The sequence below is a fragment of the Bubalus kerabau genome, chromosome 17, assembly GCF_029407905.1.
Source record: "Bubalus kerabau isolate K-KA32 ecotype Philippines breed swamp buffalo chromosome 17, PCC_UOA_SB_1v2, whole genome shotgun sequence".
In the NCBI taxonomy this organism is placed as follows: Eukaryota; Metazoa; Chordata; class Mammalia; order Artiodactyla; family Bovidae; genus Bubalus; species Bubalus kerabau.
Genome location: NC_073640.1, coordinates 66,139,208 through 66,162,506, shown reverse-complemented (window position 1 = coordinate 66,162,506; position 23,299 = coordinate 66,139,208). Strand labels below are relative to the sequence as shown.

The window sequence follows — 23,299 nt, the reverse complement described above, 5'->3', positions numbered from 1 at the left end:
GCACTAGGACTTTGTTGCTGTGCACTGTCTTTCTCCAGCTGCAGTGAGTGGGGCTGCTCTCTAGCTGTCGTGCACTCTGTAGCTGCATTGTATGGGCTTATCACTGCAGGTGCTTCAGTCATAGACTGCCTTTACTTAGTGGCCAAGTCTTGTCTGATTCTTTCATGACCCCATGGACTGTAGCCCATCAGGCTCCACTGTCCATGGGATTCTCCAGACAATAATATTGGAGTGGGTTGCCATTTCCCCCTCCAGGAGATTTTCCCAACCAGTGGTCAAACCCACATTTCTTGCATTGACAGGCAGATTCTTTACTGTTGAGCCACCAGGGAAGCCCAATCATAGACATGGCTTTAAAATCTAATTTTCCACTCCAAGTAGTTTAACAATATTATTTTTCCCAATCAAATACTGTTGTCTCCCTTTAATAATTTTTGGTAAAGAAAAAGTTCCCCATCTTGGGTCATGTAAATTATTACATGTATGTGTGATTCTTTTGTTATGCAGCTCATGAAATATGCCTGAGCACTTCTTGTATTCCAGACACTGTTTTAGGTGCTACAAAGCAAATGGTAGTCAAAAGTGTGATGGGACTGAATGTATCTCCCCACTTTCAAATTCATTTACTGAAGTACTAAACCCTAGGACCTTGGAATATGACTATTTGGTGGTGAGAGGGTAACAGGCAGGAAGGCCAGGGGTCTCCAAATGGAGGAAATAGACTGAAAGTGTCAGACATTTTTTAATCTCTCTCTTAAGTGGCAGGAGGAAACAAACTACAAGTGTCAGATTTTTTCCCTCTTCTCTATACAAATTTAAAAGAAGACTTCTTTTAAAGATTTTAAAGAAGGTTTCTTTTAATTCTGTGTTGCCATGACAACACCTGGTTCCACCTGAACTTATCTTTTCTCAAACCTTGAGCTAACTAATGTGTTTTTCTTATGTTATGTTAATGAACTATGTATTTACCTTAAATTCTGTCTTTCTTCAAGTCAGTTCCAGCTAAGACTCAGAATTGATAATGGATCAGCAAACCAGTATGTTTTACTCATACAATTATTCTCCTATGTTAAGGAAAGTATATATTTGATTGGAAGCCTTCCTTTCTTCAAGACTCATGTCAATCATTTATGGCCCAGGGTAACTCACATTGTGCCAATATTATCTCAAAATGCATTTTGTGGATGAGGGGCCTGGTACCACTGTCTGAGTTTTGAGACATTTCCTTTCTCTAATTAGCAACCTGCTAGTACCAATACTCTTGCCTGGAAAATCCCATGGACAGAGGAGCCTGGTAGGCTGCAGTCCATGGGGTCTCTATGAGTCGGACACGACTGAGCGACCCACTTTTACTTTTCACTTTCATGCATTGGAGAAGGAAATGGCAACCCACTCCAGTGTTCTTGCCTGGAGAATCCCAGGGACGGGGAAGCCTGGTAGGCTGCAGTCCATGGGGTCACTATGAGTCGGACAGGACCGAAGCGACTTAGCAGCAGCAGCAGCTATATAATTTCCTGCTAAAGACTAGCAAGGGGGGACTCTTTCTGCCCCTTTCTGATGTCTATGTCAGAAGCATTGTCTATTTGTTTTATAGTTTAATAAAACTCTATCATACAAAAGCTCTGAGTGATCAAGCCTCGTCACTGGCCTGGGGTGGAATTCCTCTCCTCAGGGGCCAAGAATCCCTGCATCTTTCACGGTTCAGCAACTACCTTTCTGTGGTAGGGCCTTAAAGAGATAATGAAGATTATATCAGGTCATCAGGCTGGGCCCTAAGTCATATAGAATATGATTATACTCCTTGTGTGTGTTAGTTGCTCAGTCATGTCTGACTCATTGCAAGCCTTTGGACTGTAGCTGGTCAGGCTCCTCTATCCATGGGATTCTCCAGGCAAGAATATTGGAGTGTGTTTCCAATTCTTTCTCTAGGGTATCTTTCCAATGCAGGGATCCAATCAGATCTCTTGCATGCTGGAAGAATCTTCACTGTTAGGTAGTTAGAATAGGAAAAAGGAGTCCAGAATGGCACTGGCTAAAATACAAAGGAGGGAAAGCCCTCAAAAACCAAAAAAAGGAAGGTCCAAGGACTGGAGTGAGAACCTCAAAGGTAAAACAAACAGCCCTCCTGGCTAGCCCAATTTACAAAGGGCAGGCTCAGAGGGGAGGAGACAAATGTATAAAAAGATACATTCAGTCCCATCACACTTTTGACTACCATTTGCTTTGTAGCACCTAAAACAGTGTCTGGAATACAAGAAGTGCTCAGGCATATTTCATGAGCTGCATAACAAAAGAATCACACATACATGTAATAATTTACATGACCCAAGATGGAGAACTTTTTATTTACCAAAAATCATTGAGACAGGGGCTTCTCTTCTCTTCATGTCTTTGGGGTCAGTCTGCCCTCATGCCTCGAGGATGTATTTTCCTTTGCTTTCTAAATAAAACTGTGCTGTAACAGGGAGCTATCACACTGTTCGGCCTGAAGAAATTACGTGGTGCTGTAACACTGGTCTGTCCGAGGACATTTACACAGGGCTGTAACATTGGTCCATCCGTCACTTCAATTTTTGTTGCGACGGGACGGACCGAGGAAATTACAAACTCCCTCGACATATATGGTGCCGTGACTGAGGTTTAATCTGGCTGAAACAACCTCAGCTTGGCCCCCGTGGAGCGGAGGCCACCACAGCAGAAGCCCAACTTGGTGAAAGCTCCAGCAGTGAAAGTTGACAGTAACAGGAAGAAAATCCAGCACAGGGGAAGTGACAGGAAGCCAAGCATGCTGGAAACCAAGACTGCTAAAAGAAACTAGGCAGAAAGCTCTTGTGGCTCAGTCTCAGATTCTAGAAGACCTCCGGTTAAGGTAAGAGGTCCTCACTCCTATGGCTGGAAGGACATATGGCTAATAAAATCTTAATTCCTTTACAATCTCTTGTTTCTTGTTTCCTCAAACCCCCGATGAACAGGCAAGAGGCAGTGGGTGCAACTGAGGTACTCTGGCAGGGGCTCCTCCTCAGTGTGTCCAAAGACTCCACTATCTACTGTTGGCTAACTAAGTTGGGTAACTAAGAAGACCCCCAGAAGCTGTTATCCAAGAGGGTGGGGATTCTTCTGTCCTTAAGCTTCTTTGTGCCAAGGATCAGGTCAATGAAAACTGTGAGCACAGGTCAGGTATTTAGCAGATTATCTGGCAGGTTATGAAGGGGATTCCTCAGCACATTTTTCCCACTGCTTTTTCCTCCCATCCTTCAGCTCCTCTCTCCATCGATGCCACTGCTTACAAAGTATTGGGCAGGTCATCATCTTTCCATTTCTGAAAGTTGTGCTTGAAACAGTTTACCTAGCTTGGGGTTCTAGGTAATGCTCAAAATTCTCCCAACAAGGCTTTAAAAATACGTGAACCATGAACTTCCAGATCTTCCAGCTGGATTTAGAAAAAGTAGAGGAACCAGAGATCAAATTGCCAACATGCATTGGATCATCGAGAAAAAAGGAGAAATCCAGAAAAACATCTATTTCTGCTTTATTGATTATGCCAAAACCTTTGACTGTGTGGATTACAACAAACTGTGGAGAATTCTGAAAGATTGGGAATACCATACCACCTGATATGCCTCTTGAGAAATTTGTATTTAGGTCAATAAGCAACAGTTAGAACTGGACATGGAACAGCAGCCTTGTTCCAAATCGGGAAAGGAGTACATCAAGGCTGTGTATTGTCCCCCTGCTTATTTAACTTATATGCAGAGTACATCATGAGAAATGGTGGGCTGGATGAAGCACAAGCTGAAATCAAGATTGTTGGGAGAAATATCAATAACCTCAGATAAGCAGATGACACCACCCTTATGGCAGAAATTGAAAAAGAACTAAAGAGCCTCTTGATGAAAGAGAAAGAGGAGAGTGAAAAAATTGGTTTAAAAGTCAACATTAGAAAACTAAGATCATGGCACCTGGTCCCATCACTTCATGGCAAACAGTGGAAACAGTGGCAGACTATTTTTGGGGGGCTCCAAAATCACTGCAGATGGTGATCGCAGCCATGAAATCAAAGGACTCTTGCTCCTTGGAAGAAAAGCATATTAAAAAGCAGACACATTATTTTGCCAACAAAGGTCCATCTAGTCAAAGCTATGGTTTTTCCAATAGTCATGTATGGATGTCAGATTTAGACTATAAAGAAAGCTTAGTGTCGAAGAATTGTTGGAGAAGACTCTTGAGAGTCCTTTGGACTGCAAGGAGATCCAACCAGTCCATCCTACAGGAAGTCAGTCCTGAATATTCGTTGGAGGGACTGATGTTGAAACTCCAATCCTTTGGCCACATGATGTGAAGAACTGACTCATTTGAAAAGACCCTGATGCTGGAAAAATTGAAGGCAGGAGAACGGGATGACAGAGGATGAGATGGTTGGATGGCATCACCGACTCAAGGGACATGAGTTTGAGTAAACCCTGGGAGCTGGTGATGAACAGGAAGGCCTGGCATGCTGCAGTCCATGGGGTCGCAAAGAGTCAGACACGACTGAGTGACTGAACTGAACTGAACTGCACTATATCATTCTTTCAAAAGTTGGGCCCTGCCCCCTTTCCTCTTGTTTCATGCTCTTTTCCTGAGCCCCATCTAGGTCCAAAATGTTGCCTCTACAACATTCTGGAGTGACAACTGGAAAATAGCCGGCCCTTGGGAGGGAAATAGTGTATAGTATCCAATCCCTCTAGATGTTCAGGCCTTTATCTTCCATGTTTCCTAAAACATATCCAACCAGAGCATCTCTCAGGGAAGCTGCTAGGGCAGGTGACAGGCACACAATGCTTGTTAGAAGTCCATCTGTTCGTGGCATCCCTTCAAGAGCAACTGGGCTTCCAGGGATAATGTTTGCCTTTTTGGGAGTTAGTGCTGCAGGCCATTTGGGCACAAACCCTTGCCACCCTTCTCCTTACAAACATACCCCCAGATCAAATCTCCACTCCAGTTTTATGGAACATGTGGTCTATTGCCACTTATTAATTTGTTCTTAAGCCACTTACTAACTCCTACAACCAGGACTCTGCCCCCTAAAATACTCTTAATGTCCCTAACAGGACAAGATAACCTACTCCTTTGTCATTACTTCTGCTATTACATAAAGTGGGTCTATGACAATGAAATGTTTACCACGGGAGACAGTCTAATCTGCTCTTAGGGAGGGCTAGGGGAGGAAATCAGCAATGAGAGGATAAGGCTTATGGCTGTTTCACCAGGTTCCCAGTCTCAGGGCACTGGCTTGGATTGCTTAACATCATGGTGTATATTCCGATCCATGGTGGACAAGCCAGCAATGGGTTAAGATTACAACCCCTTAATCCTACCCAGCACGGTTCATGCTGGAGGACTTGCGGGTACCCAATTCCAGTCTGGGGGTCCCAGGAGGTGGACCTGCCTCGACCTGCCTAGGAATCTGGTCCTGGAAGACTGTCATATGTCAACCTGCTCAGAGACCTGCCAGTCCAGGGGTCCCAGGAGGTCGACATCCTTCGACCTTCCTAGGGACCCAATTCTTGGGAGGCTGTCACACCTCAGCCTGCCTGGGGATCTGCACCCAGGCAGATTTATAATAAGTTTATATAAAATTTATATTTAAAAAGTTATATAAAATTTATAAAAAGTTTATAAAAAATAATGCTGTGATAGTTTCAGGTGGACTGCAAAAGGACTCAACCAAACACACACACACACACACACACACACACGTATCCATTCTCTCCCAAACTGCCCTCACATCCCAACTGCCACAAAACATTGAGCAGAGTTCCTTGTGTCTACAGTATGTCCTTGTTGGTTATCCATTTTAAGTATAGCAGTGTGTGCATGTCCATCCCAAACTCCCTAATTTCCTCTTCCCCCTATCCTAAAGGTATTCTATCATATTGTTTGAACACCAGTCTAAAAAGAGTCTCCCAACCTCCAGACTTAATCCAAACCCCCACCCCACCCCTTCTCTCACAAACACAACAGGTCTCAGCTCCTTCTCCTTTCAACTATAAAACAGGTCTCTCCACCCTGAGGCTGGAGCCAGGCTGACCCCACTGCACTCTGGAGTTGCAGAGGTCTCTTTGGGAGGATATGAACTCAGCACCCAGTCTCCTACAGGAGAGGGTGATTCGAGTCTTACTGGATCCTTGGAGCAGAGCCTGGAGCACTGAGGCAGTCAGGGAGGCTGAGGTTAAGCTGTGCAGGGCTGAAGCTGAGACATCTCCAAGAACTGAAGCAGGGAGTCCTGAGCGCAGAAGACAGTCCTAAACCCCTGGGGCTGGGGCTGGGTGTGCAGGAAGCATCTGCAGTGTTGCTATCAGCTCTTGACTCTTCTGTGGTTACCCTTGGGGGAAGTTCTGAATTTCTTCTATCTTAAAATACATATTGCATTACATTAACCATTTTAGCCATCTTTAAGTGTGCATTGGCACCCCACTCCAGTACTCTTGCCTGGAAAATCCCATGGGTGGAGGAGCCTGGTGGGCTACAGTCCTTGGGGTGGCTAAGAGTCGGACACGACTGAATGACTACTTTCACTTTTCACTTTCATGCATTGGAGAAGGAAATGGCAACCCATTCCGGTATTCTTGCCTGGAGAATCCCAGGGACAGGGGAGCCTGGTGGGCTGCCGTCTATGGGGTCACACAGAGTCAGACATGACTGAAGCGACTTAGCAGTAGCAGCAGTAAGTATGCATTTTGGCCATGTGAAGTTCATTCACATTTTGTGTAACCAAGCTCCAGGACTTTTTTCATCTGGCAAAACTGAAACTCTACTGATTCAAGAAAATGCCCCCTTTCTTCTTTCCCAGTTCCTGTCAATCACCACTCTACTTTCTGTCTCTATGAATATGACCACTTAATTCATGTAAATGAAATCATATAGCATTTGTTATTTCTTGTCACACTTCTTTTACTTATCACAATGTCCACTAGGTCATTTGCATTGTAGCCTATGTTATACTCCCTATAAATTTTTTTTTTTTAAATTTTGGCTGTGCTGAGCCTTTGTTGTAGCTGGCAAGCTTCATTTAGTTGCACTCTCAGACTTGCTCTGGGGCATGTGGGATCTTAGTTCCCTGACTGGGAACTGAACCCATATAGTGAAAGGTTACTGCTGAATGAAAAGATGCCAGGATTCTTGGCCTCCGGAGGAGAAGAATTCAATCTGGGGCCAGAGACCAAGCTTGATCGCTCAGAGCTTTTTTGTAATAAAGTTTTATTAAAGTATAAAGGAGATAGAGAAAGCTTCTGACATAGGCATCAGAAGGGGGCAGAAAGAGTACCTCCCTGCTAGTCTTCAGCTGGATGTTATATAGTCACTCGCAGTCTGTTAATGAAAGAAAGGAATGTCTTAAAACTCAGAATGGCACCAGACACCTCATCCATAAGATGCATTTTGGGATAATCTTGGCACCAGGTGATTCATCCTGGGCCATAAAATGATTGACTTGAATCTTGTAGAAGGGCAGATTACCATACAAAGAGTTTCATTTATGTAGATTAGGGAAACAATATCTGAGTATGACATACTGGTTTGTCAAGTGGGTTCTGAGCCATTAGGCGGAACCGACTTGAAGACAGAGTCTGGGGTAAATGCATAGTACATTAACATGGCTTAAGACAAACATTTCCATAAGAAAAATGCATTGGTTAACTCAAGGTTTGAGAATAGTTAACTTCAGGTGAAACCAGGTGTCATTATGGCAACACAGTATTTTAAGAGAAACCTCCTTTTAAATTTGTATAGAGAAGGGAAAATGTCGCTAGTTTGTTTCCTCCTGCCACTTAAGAGAGATAAAAATGTCTGACACTTGCAGCCTATTTCCTCCCTTTGGAGACCACTGGTCTTCCTGCCTGTTACCCTCCTAATAGGCTGCATTGCAAGGAAGGTTCTTAACCACTAGACCACCACGGAAGTCCCTTCCTTTCTTTTTAAATGCTGACTAATACTTTGTTATTAGTATATACCATATTTGGTTTACCTGTTCTTTGGTCAATGGATACTCGGGTTGCATTAATGATTTAAATATTATGAATAAAGCTGGTATGAACATGAGTATACAAATATCTCTTCCAGGGTATGATTTCAATTCTTCTGGGTATATCCCCAGAGGTAGAATTGCTGGATCCTATGGTTCTAAGATTTTTATCTGCTTGTTCCTGAAAGAGATCAGTCCTGGAAGGACTGATGATGAAGTTGAAACTCCAATACTTTGGCCACCTGATGCGCAGAGCTGATTAATTCGAAAAGACCCTGATGCTGGGAAAGATTGAGGGCAGGAGGAGAAGGGGACGACAGAGGATGAGATGGTTGGATGGCATCACCGACTCGATGGACATGGGTTTGGGTGCACTCCGGGATTTGGTGATGGACAGGCAGGCCTGGCGTGCTGCAGTTCTTGGGGTCGCAAAGAGTCGGACACGACTGAGCGACTGAATTGAACTGACCTGAACTGAACTGTGATGGAGAAGATGTTCACATATTGAGGAAAGGGGAAGTCATTCTGGCTCATTCATGGTTCAGCCTGAGTTGTGTGTGAACTAAGACAGCCTGTCAGACCTTCACAGCTCATCTGCTTTAAGCATTGAGGTAAAGAACATGTGTTTTGAAGATCAAAATAAGCAAATCCCTTCTCACGGTGTCTGCATTAACACTCCCTGGAAGATAAGGTTCCCTTCCCAGACACCAGAGTCCTGCTGTTTCACTGTCTATGTACTAAGTCTGTCTCTTTTGAAACCTTGAAGGAATACACCCTGTCGTGTTGATGTGTGAGCTTTGTTTGCATGAGGTGTAAGACTGTGCTGGAAACCATGCTTCAGCAGAGCAGTTCCTCAGAGCTCTTGGAGAGGGGGCCTCCTAAGCTATAGTCTTCAGTGTGAGTCAACTAAAACCTTTCCATCTCTGTTGTGTTTCTTGATTATTTCCAGGGACACTTGAGTTCATTGATCGTCAAGGACCCTAAGCAGAACTGGGGACCCACACACACTCCTCCTCCCACCCAGTCCTCTTTCACGACTCAACTCCCCACAGCCTGCACCTGATCTGAGACACTCCATTGTGGGAGACCCCCAAGCCCAGCTGGACCCCAACCAGGAGAAGGGGAGTTTACAGTCTCTGATGTGAATTCAAGCAACAAAAGTATTGAACAATTGTCATGTCTGCAGCCAGCCTTGCACAAAGGGATGGAATAGGATCCCAAGGAGTCTGTTTTCTGGGAAGACTGAGCACCAAGGCAGGAAAGGGAAACATGTTGAAAGAGGTCAAAAGCACTACGTCTCACAGAAGGAAAAAATCAGGAGTTGGAGGGGAGGGATGAGCGAGTTAGCGAGGGGTTAGTGAGTGGACAAGATTCTGACATACAACAAGTGACACACTTGCTAAAACACCAGTCAGAGACTGTCACTGTGGGATGACATGTTGTAGTTCAAGCTTCCGTTAATTTTTTTCTTTTCTTTTTTTTTTTTTACTGTGAAGTAGTGGTTCAGTCCAGAGTTGTTAGGAAGATTATTTTAAAGGGAAAACACCTGAGACGCAACAGATGCAGAAAGAAGCCTTCTCTGAGTTTCTCTCATTTGACTCAAAGCAGAAAATTCTGGGAATTAAAGTGGTAATAAATTCCTCAATGGAGAGGCTGCTCCCAAGAGGATGAAGGTGAGTAGAACTGTGAGTATAATTCTATACTATACTTTTGTATTTGTAATAGACACCACCTTCAATCTTTGGTGGTTAACTTCAACTGGGGTACTGTTATTTCATGGTGGAGTTATTTTCTGGGATTTTCTCTGTCTTTGTATCAGTACACTTATTTCACTCATTCTGCTCCCTCTTGTGGGATAATCCTTTTTAATAATTTTAAATTAATTGATGAAGTGTGTCTGCTCTGGATCTTGGTTATTGCCCAGTCTCCCTAGTTGAGGTGTATGGGCTTCTCACTGCGGTGGCTTCTCTTGCTGCAGAGCACAGGCTGCAGTAGTTGCAGCATGTGGGCTTAGTTGCCCCGTGGCATATGGGGTCCTCCCAGACAGGGGACTGAACCTGGGTCCTCTGCCTTGGCAGGCGGATTCTTAACCACTGAACCACCAGGGAGACCTTGTGGGAGAATTCTTCAGCTTTTCTGTCTCTCTGCTCTGACAGCCCACCAGGTTGCCTCCTGGAAACCTGTCTCTGGATTTCCAGAAGGTGGCTCTAGAGCTCCAGTCTGCGGGCACCCTCACCTAGAGGGGGACTGGTTTTCTGAGCCTGCTTCTGGTCTACCCGAGCTCCCCAGGGCGTTGCAAGGGGAGAGTCCCACATGGAGCCCCCGTGGAGTAGGGGGAGGTGTGGAACCAGAACTCGGGGTACTGAGGGTTCCTGTGGACGCAGCAGAGAAATTTCCCAGTGTGGTGCTCCCAGAGGCATGCGAATGGACTCCCTGAGAAAAGCAATCCTTTTCACCCCCATTGAAATGTTTATCTGCGTCTTTCCAAATATTTTTCCTCTCCCTCCTCATGGAGGTCCCGTCTCTGATCTCTGGTGCTGCTGTGGATGTCCTTCTCAGGTGTCTGCTGTGATGTCCTGCAGAACTAGTGTAGCTGAGCACTCACTCATCACTCCCCTTTTCTGAGGGGGGATGTTTCCTTGCATGGGGGAGGGGAAAGATTCTCTCACCTCCAACTTTGCTTTGACCGAAGTTGTTTTTATTTTTTTGGAGTGCCAGAACCTCCCTGCAGGAAAGCTGACCTTCTGCAAATTCTCTGTCCACATGAGAATCTACCTGTGTCAGAACCCATGTCTCCTGCCTTGGCAGGCAGATTTACCACTGAGCCACCAAAGAAGCGCCAAATGAAATATTTTTTGACCTCTAGCTATCTGGGGATTTTTCAGAGAGCTCCAAAAACATCTCAAGGAATGATACTGACCTCATTACAATTAGGCATACTGGCACATATAATTACATGGGTGCCATTAGCAAATGCCCTGGAAGAGAGCAGGGCAACCCACTCCAGTATCCTTGCCAGGAGAATCCCATGGACAGAGGAGCCTGTCGGGCTATAGTCTGTTGGGTCTCAAAGAGTTGGACACGACTGAAGTGCCTAAGCACACATGCATTCTCAAATAAGTGATTATAAACCTTCTTAGGTTATATTGGAAGGATAAGTGTTATTAATATGTGTTCTAAAAATTATATGAAATTCCTAAAAATCTGATATGTCCTGGTAGATTATCAGTCACAACTCAGGATATTATATTAAAAATCTGCATGTTACAAAAATAACCAAAATTCTCTTTTCTTTTTTCTTACTTTGATTGTTATTTAATTTTCCATCAACTGAGCCAAGCACCTCAACTCTGAAATTCCCATCTTACATAGGTTATGTAAGGACTCATCCTGTGTCTTATTTCTCCACTTCTTTGCCAAGCCTTTAGGGTTAGAAGGAAGGTTAGGTGACATTTCCAGGTTCACATGGCCAGTAAAGTTGGGAGGCATGGAGTGGGGGGGGGGGGAGAGGAATCTGTGACTTCTGGAAGGTGTCCATGTTGTACTCGTATCCCTGGAAAGACAGCAGACCCTCAGTCATCTCCCAAACCCCTTCCTCACCTTCTTGCCCTGCTCCCAACCACTCACTGACTTCCTGTGATCTGTGGGAACCACCTATTTAAATAACACATTCATGAAATAACACACTAATGATTTGCTCTTTCTCCTTCTTCTGCCAACTGTTTTTCCCCCTCATCAATCTACACCAAGAATAATCATTAAAAAATCTTTTTTTCTGTGAGATGCCTACCTACATCATCACTTCTTGATTTTCATATGAAAGTGAGATCAGACCAAGGGAAGAGTTTCTCATCTCACAGAACCCTTCACCACCTTCTCCTCACCCCTGTCTTCTCTCTCCTCTTCCCAATTTCTCTCTGCATTTTTTCTCTCCTGTGAAATGATCTAGCCAGCACCACCTATAGACATTGTTGTTGTTTAGTCTCTAAGTCATGTCTGCCTCTTTTCCAATCCCCTGGACTGTAGCCTGCCAGGCTCCTCTGTCCATGGGATTTTCCACTGGAAACAGTGGCTATCTCCTCCTCCAGGGGATCTTCCCTATTGAGGGATTGAACGTGTCTCCTGCATTGGCAGGTGGATTCTTTACCATGGAGCCACCAGGGAAGACCAATCATAGATTAGACATGGCCTTACAGTCTCATTTTCTGTTCCAAGTCATTTAACAAAATATCATTTTTCCCAAACAAATTCTGTGGTCTCCCTTTGATAATTACTGGTAAATAAAAAGTTCCCCATCTTGGGTTATGTAAAATATTACATGTACATATGATTCTTTCATTAAATATCTCATCAAATATAACTGAGCACTTATTGTATTCCAGACACTGTTTTAGCCACTGGGAAGCAAATGGTGATCACAAGTGTGAAGAGGTGAATGCATCCCTCTTCTTTCAAATTCATATGTTGAATTCCTGATCCCCAGGACTTCAGAATGTGACTGTATTTTGTTGGGGGGCCTTAAAGAGGTAATTAAGATTAAATGAGGTCTTGAGGTTGGGCCCTAACGAAGTTTGACTAATCCCAAATGTCAAGAGGTTATTAGAATGTGGAGAGCATACAGAGATACCAAGAGGTGACAGATTTAGCAAATAGTATTACAGGACAACTAGATACATTGATTTTAGATCAACAATGAACCTGAACACCTATACTTTAATACATATATTGCATATAAATTTTTTGTGCTTATTAACTATACATCTTTTAGTATATACATACACATGTGCAAGCATATGTCATTTTATTGTGCTTTGCAGATGCTGCAGTTTTTGCAAAGTGAGGGTTTGTGGCAACTCTGGGTTGTCAGATGACAGCTAGTATTTTTCAGCAATAAAATACTTTTAAGTTAAAGTATGTACATTTTTTAGATAGAATATATAGCACACTGAATAGACTACAGTGTAGTGTAAACATAAGTTTATATGCAGTCAGTTCAGTTCAGTCACTCAGTTGTGTCCAATTCTTTGCCATCCCATGAACCGCAGCAAGCCAGGCCTCCTTGTCCATCACCAACTCACAGAGTCCACCCAAACCAAGGTCCATTGACTCGGTTAAATAAAAAAATGTGTGTGACTCTCTTTATTGCCAGTTTTCTTCACTATGGTAGTCTGGAATCAAACCAGGAATATCTCAGAGGCATGCCTGCAGGGTCATGTTGTGGTTGCTCAGTTGCCAAGTCATGTACAAGTCTTTCTGACCACGTGGAATGCAGCACACCAGGCTCCTCTATCCTCCACTATGTTATGGAGATGTCCATTGAGTCAGTGATGCTATCTAAACATTTCATTGTCTGTCCCCTCTTCTCCTCCTGCCCTCAGTCTTTCCCAGAATCAGGGTCTTTTCCATTGAATCAGCTCTGCACATCATGTGGCCAAAGTATTGGAGCTTCAACTTCAGCATCAATCCTTCCAATGAATATTCAGGGTTGATTTCCTTTAGAGTTTTCTGGTTTGATCGCCTTGCAGTACAAGGGACTCTCGAGAGTCTTCCCCAGTACCACAGTTTTCAAAAGCATCAATTCTTCAGTGTTCAGCCTTCTTTATGGCCGAACTCTCACATCTGTACATGACTACTGGAAAAACTACAGCTTTGACTAGACAGACCTTTGTCAGTAAAGTAATCTCTCTGCTTTTTATTTATTTATTTATTTTCTTAAATTTTATTTTATTTTTAAACTTTACATAACTGTATACGCTGTCTAGGTTTGTCATAGGTTTCTTTTCAAGGATCAAGTGTTTTTTAATTTCATGGCTACAGTCATTGTCTGCAGTGATTTTGGAGCCAAAGGAAAGAAAATCTGTCACTGCTTCCACTTTTTCCTCTTCTATTCACCAGGAAGTAACAGGACCAGATGCTATGATCTTAGTATTTCTGAATACTAAGTGTTAAGCCAGGCTTTTCACTCTCCTCTTTCACCTTCATCAAGAGGCTCTTTATTTCCTCTTCAATTTCTGTCATTAGCATGGTATCATCTGAGGTTGTTGATACTTCTCCTGGCAATCTTGATTCCAGCTTGTGATTCATCCAGCCCAGCATTTTGCATCATGTACTCTGCATATAATTTAAACAAGAGGGGAACAATATATAGCCTTATCATACTCCCTTGCCAGTTTTGAACCAGTCCACCGTTCCATGTCTGATTCTAACTGTTGCTTCTTGACCTGCATACAGGTTTCTCAGGAGACAGGTAAGATGGTCTGGTATTCCTATCTCTTTAAGGATATTCCACAGTTAGTTGTGGTCCGCACAGTCAAAGGGCTTGGCATAGTTAATGAAGCAGAAGTTGATGTTTTTCTGGAATTCCCTTGCTTTCTTTGTGATCCAACAATTGTAGGCAATTTGATCTCTAGTTCATCTACCTTTTCTAAACCTAGCTTGTATCTGGAAGTTGTCAGTTCATGTACTGCCGAAGTCTAGCTTAGGATTTTGAGCATTATCTTGCTAGGCTGTGAAATGAGCACAGTTGTTTGGTAGTTTGAACATTCTTTGGCATTACCTTTCTTGGGATTGGAATGAAAACTGACCTTATACTTCAAACTTATTGATGACCGAATATTTAAGGTGTAAGTCTTACACAATATATGATTACTATGTTTCCTTCTGAAGTGGACATCTCTGTCCTCATGCTGGAGATGGGAACAAGGAGTTGTTTCTCAGGTGCCAGGTTAACATTTTCTTTCTCCTGCTGGTTATGTTGCTGTACTTTCTTTTTGAAAATTGGTCTTGGTGCACACTTAAGAAGCATGTGTTTTTCTGTATGTACATCATGCTTTGAAAAGCTTACTTAAAAATTAGAGAACATTAAAGTCACTTTGTCCACTGGCAATAAAGACAGGGCTGTAGATGCATACACCTTCACACTCCATAGTGGCTGAAAGCGTTTATGTAGCAGAAGACACCTCCTATGTATATAGGGATTCTACACAGCATCTATGACTTGTGGTTAAGATGAGTCAGCAGTAGGGGTGTTTCTGTCAAGAGTCTGGGAGGTGGAAGCTGGTGGTTGTTGCTCATCGTTCTCCTGCAGGCTGTGTCGGATCCCGTATCCAAAGTATATGAGGAATCCTAGTAAGGAAATGAGAAAATGAGAAGGATAAGTAGGCACTCTTCCTGGTTACAAGCATCCAATAGGCCTCCTATGGTGGTCAAGAAGCTTAGGGGAGCTCAGTTTGGGATCTGTCACTCAAGAGGTCTCTTTATGCCAGAAAGCCACTTACCGATCACATTCCAGATGCCAAATATGGCCCTGGTCCCAGAAGTTATCTGCATCATCAAGTAAATGTTCACAAAGATGCTCACCAGTGGGAGGACAGGCAGAGCAGGGACCTGTGGGGCAGAGTCAGTTCATCCCTGAACACACCCCAGATGCCTGAATGAGAGTCTCTACCCAATGTGGGCAAGAAGACCAGCCTTCAGACTGTGTATTCAGTGCCTACTCAGACTGTGTATGTAAAGTACTGAGGGGGATCAGGGAAGAGTCTGTTGGTTTTAGCAGTTCCCCTCACTCCCTGGATGTTTAGACCATGAAGCATGTTCACTCCAGGTGGACAGTTTGGGCACATAAGGCCACTTACCTTAAAATAAAGAGGAATGGGGTTCTGGGGCTGCCTCCAAATGATGACCGTGACCACAATGATGAGCAGCAGCAGCAGCACAGCCACTGGTTTGTACTTGGAGTCTCCAGAAAACCCCTGACTGGACCACTGGACCAGAATCAGGCTCAAGATTATCATCAGGAGAACTACAGGGGTCAAGGTGGAGGAGAACAGGTTCACCTTCAGAAGCTGAAGATGTCAAGACCTTGGGCCACACCTCTCCCCAGGCTGCCCACTTCAGCAAGGGCCCTCATATCACCAAGACTCCTCAATTGACAAAATACACACTCCAACACCATACTGTCAATTTCAGCAAACGACCAAAGAGAAATCCCACTGCTCACCGAGTAGTGAGGCACATCCGTAGACAATCTGGCCAGATTTCCTAGTGGGGATGGTGCTGATAGGGAACCACAGACTCTTTAGAATGTTTGAGTTTCTTGCTTCAGGTTCAGAGTCCAAAGGATGTTCATCAGGGTCAGGCATCTCAATTTCCTCCTCTGTGTTCTCATTCTTTCTTAAATTCTGGTCTGGCTGGTACCTGAATTACAGGTTTAAAGGCAATATTAACAGCAGCCCCTACTCATCCAACATCACACAGCCTATATCACATGTGTCCTGTCTTAAGCAGAGCAGGACTTTTAGAAGATAGCATGAAGGCATAAGACAGTTACCTCCCAACTAATCTCCAAGACTCCCTACCAAGGTGCAGTGGGGTCTCACCTGAGGACAAGAACAGAAAATGCCACCAGGGAGTAAATGAGCAGGGTCCCGACTGACACGAGATCCACAAGATCTGTGAATCTGAAGAGTAACGCCATGATCCCTAGAATGAGGGCGCAAACAAGGTGGAGAAGGGAGTGAGAAACAGCTGAAAATATGTAAGTTAAAGCATGGGTTTCAAAAATTTTTTTTTTTAACCTGCAAGATTTGCAGCAGACATCATGGCCAGGACATGGATGCCTGTGCGGACATGAATCCGGGTAAGTACCTGGAAAAGGAGCCCGTCCTCTGCCATCGTGTAGATCAAAAGAGGCATTTTGAACACAGCACTATAGAGTCTGGAAGAGAAGATGGAAGCATGTAAGAATGTGGAGAAGGAGGACAGACCAGGGCTTCTGCTCTCATGTTGGCTTGGGGTAAGGTGTCTCTCTGTCTTCTCTACCAATCCTAAGGGTTTGGAGATCTGAGCATCAACAGTAGACAGGGAGGAAACCATGGCACTGACCTGAATATAAGAGCACAGAGGGTACCAATAGTCGTGATGTATGTGGCAGGGAGCCACAAACTATGGAGAATGGCTTGTGGGAAAGGGTTGTGAGGCTGAATCAGGTAGTAGGGCACCATGAGGGTGAGTGCCGCTGAGACACTGCAGTAGGCCAAAACGCAGATGAAGATGGTGACCAAGATGCTCCAGGGGATGGAACGATGAGGATTTATAGCTTCTGCCCCTGCAGAAAGGGAAGAAGTGTTGGGTCAGGAAAACACAGTGGGAAAAATCCCCTTCCTTATTGTACTCCTCAATCAGGTTTCCCCAAAGCCAGGGGCAGCCAGTCTGTTCCCAAAGCTCAGATGGGACACACAGTGACCATGTTACCTTTAGTGGCAAGAACATCAACACCAAAAAAATAGTAGAAACATGTAGCTGTTCCCTGGAGAATCCCTTCAAAGCCGAAAGGTGCAAACCCTCCAGAACCCAAAGGGCCCAAGCTATGGTGAGAGAAGGAAAGAGAAAGAAAGTGGGTGAGGTGTGTTCTTCCATCTCTTGAGCTTCTCCCTTCATACCTCAAGTCCTGGGCTCCAGGACTCGCTTCATCTGGATCCATCAGCCCAGATATCTTTTGTCCACACAATCCCAGCTCTGCATGCCCGTCAACCATATATTATGGCCAATATTACCCTCCTAATCCATAGATGTCTCTGGATCCAGATGTGTTCAGTTTGTAGTCCTGTTCTGTGAGCTTCCAGTTATGCAGATCTCCCTTAATGAAGCCAGTGATGGTAATGAAAATGAGAACCAAAATGTTTATTCCTATGGATATTTTTGTAACCAGGATTGACTCACGAGCTCCCAGAAGCCGTAGTCCTGTGGAAAAGATGTAATATGAAACACTCAAATTATTGATACATTTATAGATATACTAGTCATAGAAACACTCTTTTTCAACAACACAAGAGATGACTCCTCACTTGGACATCACCAGAAGTTCAATACTGAAATCAGATTTATTATATATTTTGTAGCTGAAGGTGGAGAGGCTCTATAGAGTCAGAAAAAGAAAGACCTGGAGCTGATTGTAGCTCAGATCATCAGTTCCTTATTGCAAAATTCAGGCTTAAATTGAAGAAAGTAGGGAAAACTCCCAGACCATTCAGGTATGACCTAAATAAAATCCATTATAATTAAACAGTGGAGGTGACAAATAGATTCAAGGAATTAGATCTGATAGGAAGACTGCCTGAAGAACTAGGGACAGATATTCCTAACACTGTACATGAGGCAGTGACTAAAACCATCCCCAAGGAAAAGAAATGCAGAAAGGCAAAATGGGTGTCTGAGGAGGCTTTACAAATAGGTGAGGGAAGATGAGGAGTGAAAGACAAAGGAGAAAGGAAAAGATATAACCAACTGGATGCAGAATTCCAAAGAATAGCAGGGAGAGACAAGAAAGCCATCTTAAGTGAACAATGAAAAGAAATAGAGGAAAACAGCAGAGTGGGAAAGACTAGAGATCTCTTCAAGAAAACGGGGGATATTAAGGGAACATTTCATGGAAGGATAGGGGATGATAAAGGACAGAAATGATAAGGAACTAACAGAAGCAGAAGAGATTTAGAAGAGGTGGCACGAATACCCAGAACTATACCAAAAAATGTCTCAGTGGTCTGGATAACCAAGATGGTGTGGTCATTCACTTAGACCCAGACATCCTGGAGTGTGAAGTCAAGTGGGTCTTAGGAAGCAATAGTACAAACAAAGCTAGTGAAGGTGATGGAATTCCAGCTGAGTGATTTCAAATCCTAAAAGATGGTGCTGTGAAAGTGCTGTATTTGATATGTGAGCAAACTTGGGAAACTCAACAGTAGCTTCAGGACTTCTAGATCAGTTTTCATTCCAATCCCAAAGAAGGGCAATGCCAAAGAATGCTCAAACTAGTGTACAATTGCACTCATTTCACATGCTAGCAAGGTTATGCTCCAAATCCTTCAAGCTATGCTTCAGCAATATGGGAACCAAGAACTTTCAGATGTACAACAGAGTTAAGAAAATGCAAAGGACCAGAAATCAAATTGCCAACATTCGTTGGATCACAGGGAATGCGGGGGGAAATACCAATGAATCATATATTTCTGCTTCATTTGACTACACTAAAGATTTTGGCTGTGTGGATCACACAAACTGTGAAAATTCTTAAAGAGATAGGAATTCCAGACCACTTTACCTGTATCCTGAGAAATCTATGCAGGTCAAGAAGAAACACCTAGAACTGGACATAGAATAATGGACTGGTTCCAAATTGGGAAAGGACTGTATCAAGGCTGTATATTGTCACCCTGCTTATTTAACTTACATGCAGAGTACATCATGCAAAATGCCAAGCTGGATGAAGCACAAGGTGGAATCAAGATTCCAGGAAAAATATCAACAATCTCAGATATGTAGATGATACCACCCTAATGGCAGAAAATGAACATGAACTAAAGAGCTTCTTCTTCTTCTTTTTTTTTTTTTTGGTATCTAGTCATCAAGCAAAGACTTTATTGCTATGATACTAGAGGGATGGAGAAAACCCATAATCAGGTTACAAGTGAAATCACAGCTTAAAGAGCTTCTTGATGAAAGTGAAATAGGAGAGTGAAAAAGCTGGCTTAAAACTCAACATTCATAAAGCTAAGACCATAGCATCTGGTCCAATCACTTCCTGGCAAATAGAAGAGGAAAAAGTGGCAGCAGTGACAGATTTTCTTTTCTTGGGCTCCAAAATCACTGCAGACAGTGACTGCTATGCTAAGTCACTTCAGTCGTGTCCGACTCTGTGTGACCCCATAGACGGCAGCCTACCAGGCTCCCCCGTCCCTGGGATTCTCCAGGCAAGAACACTGAGTGGGCTGCCATTTCCTTCTCCAATGCATGAAAGTGAAAAGGGAAAGTGAAGTCACTCAGTCGTGTCCGACTCTTAGCGACCCCATGGATTGCAGCCTAACAGGCTCCTCTGTCCATGGGATTTTCCAAGCAAGAGTACTGGAGTGGGGTGCCATTGCCTTCTCCGGCAGACAGTGACTGCAGCCATGAAATTAAAAGACATTTGCTTCTTGGAAGGAAAGCTATGGCAAACATAGACAGCATATTAAAAAGCAGGGCCATCACTTTGCCTACAAAGGTCCATATAGTCAAAGCTATGGTTTTTCCAATAGTCATGTACAGATGTGAGAGTTGGACCATAAGAAGGCTGAGCACCAAAGAACTGATGCTTTTGAACTGTGGTGTTGGAGAAGACTCTTGAGAGTCCCTTGGACACCAAGGGGAACAAACCAATCAATCCTAAAGGAAATCAACCCTGACTATTCATTGGAAGGACTGATGCTGAAGCTCCAAAACTTTGGCCACCTGATGGGCAGAACTGACTCATTGGAAAAGATTCTGATGCTGGGTAAGATTGAGGGCAGGAGGAGAAGAGGGTGACAGTGAATGAAATGGTTGGATAGTATCAGTGACTCAATGGACATAAATTTGAGCAAACTCCAGAAGATAGTGGAGGATAGAGGAGCTTGGCATACATAATCCATGGGGTTGCAAAGAGTTGGCTATGACTTAGTGACTGAACAACAACAGGAAGCAGAGAAGTAGTTGCTCAGGGCTGGCAGTTGGTGGTGGTGGACAAACAGACATGACTGCTTAGTGGGTACAGAGGTGTTGAACGTGTTTGGAACTAGATGGAGGTGATGGTTGCCCAACATTACAGATGTGCCTAATGCTACTGAATTGTACATTTTAAGATGTTAATTATTGTGGCAGTCTTCTCAGAATACATGTCTAACAAAGCAAGATGTACACCTTAATCTTACACAATGTTGTATGTCAGTTATTTTTGACTGAAGCTGGGAAAAGGTACAAAGTGGTTAATTTTATGCTATGTGAACTTCCTCTCAATTAAAAAAAAATCTTTGGCCTCAGTACAAAAGAAGACTTGTTAGTTTAAGTAAATGATTCTCAGCTTGGGGTAATTTTATTCCCCAAGGGACATTGGCACTGTCAGGAGACACCCTGATTGCCACAGTTGTGGGTGGGTGGATGTCACTGGTATCTAGTGAGCAAAGGCCAAGGATGACACTTAACACTCAATAATGATTAAGAAAAGAAATTAAAATTCACAGGACAGTCCCTTCATACCAAAGAATGATAAGCCCAAATTGTCAGTAGTGCCAAGGGTGGAAAACAATGGTCTGTGTCTTAGCTTCTATTTCAAGACCATTCTTTCTATTTCTAATCACCCACCATTCTGCCACATCAAGCCTTTCCTACACCAGCTCCCACTCCACACCCTGCTCTTCCCATCCTGTTGTTGAGCCCTGTCTCACCTGTCATCAGCAGTACCAGGCCCAGGGCAAAAAAGTCTGCATATGTGGCCAGGGAGTAAGGCAGCTGCAGAGAGAAAGTTTCCTGTAATGCCTGAGAGATGTGATTCCCAATCAGGCTGTCAAAGATGTAGCTCGAGGCCCTGGCCAAGGCGGCAGTGCCTGCAGAGGCAGAAGAAGGAGCGTTCATTGACAAACAAAAATTGATGTGCCATAGGATCTAAAAACACAGATAAAATACCTGTATATACAAAAAACCTGTATATACAAATACCTGCTAAAAAATAAAAAATATTAAGAGTTTCTTTTCATGGGTTGGGGAGAGTAGATCCAAATGATTCACCAAAATGTCAGGTGTTTTAATATGTTAGGAGCAGATCAATGTTATACAAGAAAAGAAAACACATAAGTGGGAATGGGAGGGCTGGGATAGGCATGAAATTTGAAATCAAGTGGTAAAGGAAAATCCCAGGAAGGCAACAACTGAGCAAAGACTTCACTATGATGAGGGGATGAACCTGTGGGACATGCCTCCCTCTCACCCATTCCCTACAGTTCCCTTTCCTTCTGGGTTCATGGTCCATCATTTAAGGACACAGGATAGAACCGAGTTGAATGTAGTTGTGGGGTCTTCCTGACGCTATTATCAACTTCCCTTCATGAGGCCAAGAATAAAGTGCTCATGAATGACTGAGAACCCAATCCTCCAACATAGTTTCCCAATCTTAAGCCCCACACCATTTGCTGGCCCATCGTCTCACCCGTAACTAAGAGAAGTATGGAGTTCCAACCAATGATGAAGGCATAGACTTGACCCATCGTGACATAGCTGTAGAAATATGTAGAACCAGAGCGTGGTACCCAGGCCTCAAATTCAGCATAGCAGAACCCAGATAACATAGAAAACAGGGCAGCCACCAAGAACGAGATGATGGTTGCTGGTCCAGCTATGAACTTGGCCAGTGCACCAGCCAGAATGTATATGCCAACTATCAACATCCTGCCCACACCCACGTTCACCAGGTTTAGGGTGTTCAGATGAGCCACGGGTCTCTCAGACTCATCTATGGGTTCCAGCAGCCACTTGCGGATGAGCTTTTGACCAAATTGATGAACAAACTGAAGCAACATCCTAGATGTAGTTGAGGAGGCTACAGTCTGCTGAGGAAAGAAGACATAAAGCCATTAAGAATGTCCATCCGCCCTTGGCACTGGGGTCCAGTTCTATGGAGTAAGGAAGTGATGGGGAGCAGGTGGTAAAGGACACACTGGGCAAGCTCTCCATCTCTGAGATTTGGTTTCTGCAATCATAGAGAAGACTTCTAATTTGTCTCAAAGTTACTGGAAAGTTTGCTTGAGAAGAAGTGAGATGGAGTGGATTATGTCTCCCCAAATGTGCCCCTTTGATGGGTAAATTGTTTTGAGCTAAAGTTAATTAAGACCCATTAGATTCAGGAGAAGCTCTTTACCTCTCCCTCAATTGTTCAAAACAATGTAGGTTAGGAGACCTATGCCAGGAAGAGAGCTATTACCACAGAGAACTTTTAATCTCAGAAAGACTTACCTGGTTGGAGTGGGCAAACATTTGTTCACCAGGCACTTGCTCTTCTCATCCTGCTGTGCATGGTCTTCCTCCCATTTGAAGGCCCAGATCCCCACCCCTTTCTCCTTAACTCAGGGGGTCATATAAGCTTCAATTGTCTGACAGTCTTTGAGCCTCAGACACTTTTATGGGGCTCCTGTACATATCAAACTAACTGTGTTCAACTGTCTTATGTCAATTGAATTGTTATCTCAGCTGAAGAATCTAGAAAGCCAAGTCTTCTGCCCCTATAGAAGCAAAAGTTTCCATCACAGAGCCTGGCACATCATAGGTGCTTAATTGGCATTAGCTGGATAGATAAGAATGGTGATTTTTGAATTGAAATCAACCAGCCATGCTTGTCTGATTTTGCTGAAACTACATTTCATCTTTTTTCTCCTTTCCCCTGCACAATAGAACAAATTATCATCATTATTCCCTCCCCTCTTTGATAGGGGTGAAGTGAGTCTTTTAGGGGCTTGC

General features: G+C 43.7%; 1 protein-coding gene across 1 annotated transcript; it reads right to left on the bottom strand.

Annotated features, from left to right (window-relative positions):
- Positions 1-15,005: 15,005 nt before the first annotated feature.
- On the bottom strand, positions 15,006-22,365 carry LOC129630734 (cationic amino acid transporter 3-like). Its single transcript, XM_055551230.1, has 11 exons — positions 21,996-22,365; positions 21,238-21,396; positions 17,557-17,743; positions 17,255-17,367; positions 16,886-17,108; positions 16,579-16,718; positions 16,381-16,483; positions 16,002-16,198; positions 15,637-15,803; positions 15,280-15,388; positions 15,006-15,127 (listed from the first exon to the last, which is right to left on the bottom strand). Exons 1-11 carry the CDS (start codon positions 22,363-22,365, stop codon positions 15,006-15,008), a joined length of 1,890 nt encoding a protein of 629 aa, XP_055407205.1.
- Positions 22,366-23,299: the final 934 nt, after the last annotated feature.

Bases quoted from the DNA above. Each gene is read 5' to 3' on its own strand.
- LOC129630734 (XM_055551230.1), bottom strand. From the start codon at position 22,365: ATGTTGCTTCAGTTTGTTCATCAATTTGGTCAAAAGCTCATCCGCAAG. The intron at 17,368-17,556 runs GTAATATTGGCC...CTCTCACCATAG, and splicing joins GACATCTATGGATTAGGAGG to CTTGGGCCCTTTGGGTTCTG. The intron at 15,128-15,279 runs GTAAGTGGCTTT...TTTCCTTACTAG, and splicing joins TGGCATCTGGAATGTGATCG to GATTCCTCATATACTTTGGA.